This window comes from Acyrthosiphon pisum, chromosome X, assembly GCF_005508785.2.
Source record: "Acyrthosiphon pisum isolate AL4f chromosome X, pea_aphid_22Mar2018_4r6ur, whole genome shotgun sequence".
NCBI classification, from domain to species: Eukaryota; Metazoa; Arthropoda; class Insecta; order Hemiptera; family Aphididae; genus Acyrthosiphon; species Acyrthosiphon pisum.
In genome coordinates, this window is record NC_042493.1 from 36280470 (window position 1) to 36286200 (window position 5731).

Genomic DNA, 5731 nt, shown 5'->3' on the forward strand with positions numbered 1-5731 from the left:
AAACCAATAAATTCTTCGTAGGGCTCTTATTCAAAAAACTTGATATTTCATTTTCAATGGAAATATTGGAATTTGAATGAATTTTGGACCAAGAAAAAAATGAAGATGTTTCATCACCATGTTTATTAGTATTTTCATAATTTATGTTAGATGTCTCAATACCTTCAGACTTTGATTTTTTTAAAACAGCTTCTTTGAAGTTAGCAACAGCCAAATCTTTGATTATATTATTATTTATCCACAATGTCTTAAAATATGGATGAGATAAAGCAGCAATAACTAAAAACTTATCTGCTTGTTCTTTTCGAAAGCGTGTTTCAATGCTTGTTTTGATAATATTAATTAATGTTGCACAATAATTTAATCTCTTTTTTGTAAGCAAATCATCATATTTTGATAACAATATAGAAATAGTAGGCAGTAAAAAACCAAAATACATGTTTTTTTCACCCTGTAGAATATCGAGGGCAGCTGCTAGAGGTTCCATGATAGTTACATAATCTTCCATAAAATCAATATCTTCTTTTTTAAAACGCACAACACCAATTGAGTCACACAATCTAACAGATTTTGAAAAATTCACTTTAATATGATTCAATAAAAAGGTAATGGAATCATAAGTGGAATTCCATCTGGTTTCATTTGGTGTCACTAGATACACACCAAAACATTCTTTAATACTGTCTGCAACTTGAGTAGAGCGGTTTTGTTTGTTCCATAGATTATTAGCTTTAGCAAAAGTAGCTCTACATTGCTGTTTGTAGGTCCATAGTGTTGAAGATTTACTTTTTACAGAAGCCAACTCTTTTTCTATGTCCTGAAAGTAAAAGATAAGTCATTCAGTTTAAAATTTAAATTGCTATTTGCTAGATATACATTAATATAAAAATGTTAGTTCTTACATTGGTTGCAATTAGATTCAAAGTATGCGCAGCACATCTATGATGCTTGGGTAGAATATAATCTATATCTTCTGCTTCATCAAATAGGTCTGCAATATTTACATAAGCTGTACCATCTGTATTTTCATCACTTATATCAAAATCGTCCGATTTTTCACTATCAGATAAAAGAGTGATATTATTTTCAATTGGTAAATCAACATCATTTTTTTGACCATAAACTCTGAAAAAGGATATACCTAATATAGTTTACTCCAATAAAGACTGTTATTAACTATGTAGCTAATAGTCCTAATAAATAAATTATATAAAAATTTAATTCAATCTTACTTAAAACTCTTGACAAAATTTGATCCATTGTCTGTTGTTGAGTACACTATTTTATCATTTATGTCAAAAACAGTATATACTGACTCCATTGCTATAAGTCTGTTACCGACCCTTGGCAAGGCGCTAGAGTCTCTAATAACTTCAAGATTAGAAAGAGAAACAGGGTTAAATGAAATAGGTCAGCAACATGGCTATGTCACTGGGAGATCTACTGAGACAGCCATCAGAGCACTATATAACTGGACTGATCTATGCCCGAACAGGATTGTAATTGGTGCTTTCCTGGACATAACAGGTGCATTTGATTATGTCAGGTGGACACCTATATTTGATCAATTAAAAACCCTTAAGATCAGCAACAGGACGCTTGCAATACTACAGAGTTACCTTACAAACAGGTCAGCCATGCTTACATCAGATAACGAGACCAGGACAAGGCAGATGACACGTGGCTGTCCACAGGGGTCGAGACTAGGTCCGACACTTTGGAAAGTGGCAATGTCGGATGCATTCAGATCCATGGGTAAACAATCTCACATGATTGCATACGCAGACGATATTGCACTTGCGGTTGGGGGTGCAAGGCTAGAAACAGTTAAGAAAAGACTGATGCAAAACTTCGAGCAATTGACAGACTGGTCAAACAAGTTCGGACTTAACTTCTCAATGGCGAAAAGCCAAATAATGACTCTGAAAGGCGGAGTAAAACCCACCTACACGGTACCATTTGGCTCAGGTGCAGATGCAACTCCAATAAAAGCAACTAAGACAGTAAAATATCTTGGAGTCATCATAGATCCAAGGAGATCGTTCAGAGACCACGTGGAAGACATCTCTGACAAGTCTAAAGAAATGTTCACACGCCTACGCTCAATGACCTCAGCCAATTGGGGAGTTGAACAGAGCACGTCATTGATAATTTACAAAGCAGTGTTCTTGCCTAGGATCACCTATGCTGCCTCTATATGGCAAAAAGCCTTAGAGCTCAAATGCTCTATCAAAAAACTTGGAAGCACACAACGTGACGCCCTCCGTGCAATAACGGGCGCTTACAGGACAACGTCAACAGCTGCTCTCCAAGTAATATCAGGTCAATTACCTCTGGACCTAGAAGTCAAACGATTTGTTCTTCAAAGGAAACTAAAGACAAACGATATTACACACCAAGTATATGAACAGGATCTACGAGAACTGTTAGAAGTCTGGCAAAAAAGATGGAATGCAGAAAACAAAGGTGAATGGACATTCCAACTTATACCGGACGTAAGAATCCGGTATGGATTACCACTTATCATGGACCACTACACAAGCCAAATGCTTACCGGACACGGAGACTTCCGAGGAAAGCTCCACTCATTTAATAAAGCACCATCTCCAGGATGTGCCTGTGGAAATGGCAGCGAAACGGTAACCCACGTTCTCCTCGCCTGCCCAAGAACGAGCACTCAAAGAGAACATCTGAAAAACACACTCCATCGAGAAAACAGTACATGGCCACCTTATGAAGGAGCCATCCTGAAAAACAAGACGATCTATGAAGCCTACCGAACGTTCGCTCGGGAAAGCCTCAAACAACGCACAGACCGATGATAAGACCGATGACAAGATAACAGCGGATTACCGTAACGACCGGAGCGCAGCCACCACTACAGTGAGGCATCACATCAGTGGTAGGCTATAGACATGGGGTGCTCCGAATGTGCAAAGGACGGAGAAAGTGGCAGAAACGGGGAGCACGCTCATGTGCGCTCCGGTAGGGCCTTTCACATGCGTCAGGGACGCGAGGTACGGCCCTGTTGCTGGGGCCGTTCAGAATTCAGCATCAGTAATCCCTGCTTGTCGTAAGAGGCGACTGAAAGGGAACATGGCCAGTTGGGGCCGGCGCCTGGGGCGCGGACACACCGAAACCTCCGGGGACTAGGGTGTTGGAGGAACTGACCGCGACCTCGAGAAGAGCGGGTCGATCACTTCGGTGATGCCTCTGGGAGGCGTGGCAAAGGCTACCGAGCCTCAAACTCGGGGGTCGCGGCCACCGCGCCGGCGGCGAGCGCTGCTGGTTAGGGCCCACCGCGAGCCCGTGGTACACGACCCGAATCATGGTAGGACCACAGCCGAGGCTCTCAGCCGACGAAGCTCGGCCCGTCCATCCAACCATTGATGTGCCTTCCTAACGGGGGCAAGAATGGTACTTCGGGATGTGGGGGAGCCCCGCGGCGTCGAGCAATTGGCGACGCGCCCTCACACGACGGCCCGTCCCGACCTCGGTCGTGGCGCGGTCGGCGGCGGTTTGGTTTCGGAGTGGCAGTCAGCAGGAGCTAACAATGTGGTTAAAAGACCAAGCTCGGTCTAGGGGAAAGTTGCCGAGTGAGATAACTCCTTAGCGCCCACCCAGCCTACTGGTGGGGCTATATGCACCGGAGGTTGCCCATGACCAAAAATGGGAAGCGATGAGGATAGCTTCGCGATCCCACCAGGGTGGCGAAAGGCACGTGCACGCCTTAGCCGACGGTACGGGCGCACTCTCTCCCTACTTCGGTGGGAACGGGTGTGCGCCCGGTGCTCGTGGTCCTTAGACGACGCGCGGACGGCGGACTGTGTGGGTAAAACCACCGTACGTCGGACGCGAACCTCCGCGGCTCTCGACTAGCGCACAGCGCTAATGTGAGGTCCGCGGTTGTAGCCGCGAGGCAACAAAACCTAGGAATATACGTGACTCCATTGCTCTAGCCAGTACATCATAAGTATGTTTACCTTTCAAAGGTTTTATAGATAGCAAATAAGATTGGCGTTCAAATGTTTCTGTATCGATCCAGTGAACAGTAATTCCTAAGTATGATCTATTTAGAAATAAATAAAATTATGTATCAGTAATTAGTAATACAAATATAAAAATAATACAATCATACAATCATAAACGTGTATTGGCCCATAATATATCAAATTAAATGTATTAGAATTACCTTTTAAATGTAGACCAAGCATCGGCTGTCGTTGATACAAATTCAACCAAATTCAACTTGTTCTTTAATTTATCAAAGGCAACTTTATAGCTATTATCTATACGTTTCATTAAAGTCTGGCGACATAATACAGTTCTTCCAGGATAGCCTTTGGAAATAATTGTTTTAAAACTTTCATGAGAAACCAAATTGAATGGTAAATGTGCATTTATTATGACGTCTAAGATCATTTGATCAAGGTCTTCTGTAAAATACAATTTAAGTTAGGTAAGTAATATCTAAGTCTTACTAATATAGAAATACACGTACATACTATTACTATATTAATATATTATATTATTATTTATTATACTAAATCAACTGTACCTTGAGAAGTCAAACTTTTACGATTTGAACAATTAAGTATTGACATCTGAACAGTATTTAAATTTTTGATTTTTTTTACATCAGAATTATCATTAATTTCAGTGTTGACTTTTCTTTTAACATCTATTGAAACAGTAGTAGAAGGAGCTAGTAATTCTCTAACAGACTTGACATTACTATGTTTATCCTATAAATTTTAGAACATTTAGGTAAAAATAATAAATATAGATGGTACTAGGTAATTTTTTTATCTGATCTTTTCTTTTAATTTTTTATACAATTTGACTGAATTTGTACGATTATAGTATCTAAGGACTAAGAAGGCACACAGGACAATTGTTAAAATTGCCTAGTAATAAAAAATATGAATTTAGAATTATCCATTAGGTACTTACTTTCAAATGCTTGCGAAGATTTGATGGGGCACGTGAATCAGCAGTACGCGTCTTTGAACAAATACAATGTTTGCAAGATACTTCGTACGTAGTGTACAACTCGCAACTATTTATTATTTTAATAACTTTAAAATGAATATTATAAATATTCCACGGAAGAATTAGTTCATTTTCCATACTAGTTAAGTCTTTAATATAAAAATTAAAAATATACTGCGTATTTTAAAACAATTCTATATAGTCAGGACTCACGGCAGTGTGCAAACAATAATATTACAACGATTGACAACTATAGTGTCTTATAGTGACTGGACGATTAACAAATAACGAGTGCGGAGTGACGGTGTGTGTGTGTGTGTGTGTGTGTATGTGGGATACTGTGATTCGGGGTGTCGCCGTGCTATGATACTATGAACTATAAATAGCCAAATAGTCAATAGATATATGATATACGGGAAATATTATTTTTCCCGTAATATCTTTGTTTGTCGATAACAACATTTACAATCGTCATGTCTTTTCATCGACGATAAGCAATTTCTTCATAATCGATAAACGAAACTAAATAGTAAATAATAAAATAATATCTTGTTTGAACATTTTGTATTTAATATTTTTAAATACAAAATATAATAATATGTATTTGAAATATACTTGAAATACTTCTGTCTAAAAGTATTTAAAATGTATTTAAAATACAGAAAAGTATTTAAATACTAGTATTTAAATATTAATATTTAAATATTTAACAAGTATGCTAGGTACTATCAGTTTATTG

At 38.8% G+C, this 5731-nt stretch overlaps 2 protein-coding genes across 2 annotated transcripts in view; both read right to left on the minus strand.

Moving 5' to 3' along the window:
* The window catches only part of LOC107882343, a 1596-nt gene extending 160 nt beyond the window's left edge, over window positions 1-1436 (minus strand). Inside the window, exons 1-3 of the mRNA XM_016800571.2 lie at window positions 1233-1436; window positions 903-1125; window positions 5-817 (exon numbers count right to left, since the gene is read on the minus strand). Coding sequence (XP_016656060.1) covers window positions 5-817; window positions 903-1125; window positions 1233-1321 — 1125 coding nt within the window. The 5' untranslated portion in view covers window positions 1322-1436. The remainder of the gene's footprint in view (window positions 1-4; window positions 818-902; window positions 1126-1232) is intronic.
* Window positions 1437-3862: 2426 nt separating this feature from the next.
* Window positions 3863-5577, minus strand: LOC100574809. Its single transcript, XM_016800575.2, has 4 exons — window positions 4954-5577; window positions 4559-4745; window positions 4193-4436; window positions 3863-4069 (listed from the first exon to the last, which is right to left on the minus strand). Exons 1-4 carry the CDS (start codon window positions 5128-5130, stop codon window positions 3889-3891), a joined length of 789 nt encoding a protein of 262 aa, XP_016656064.1. The 5' UTR covers window positions 5131-5577; the 3' UTR covers window positions 3863-3888.
* Window positions 5578-5731: the final 154 nt, after the last annotated feature.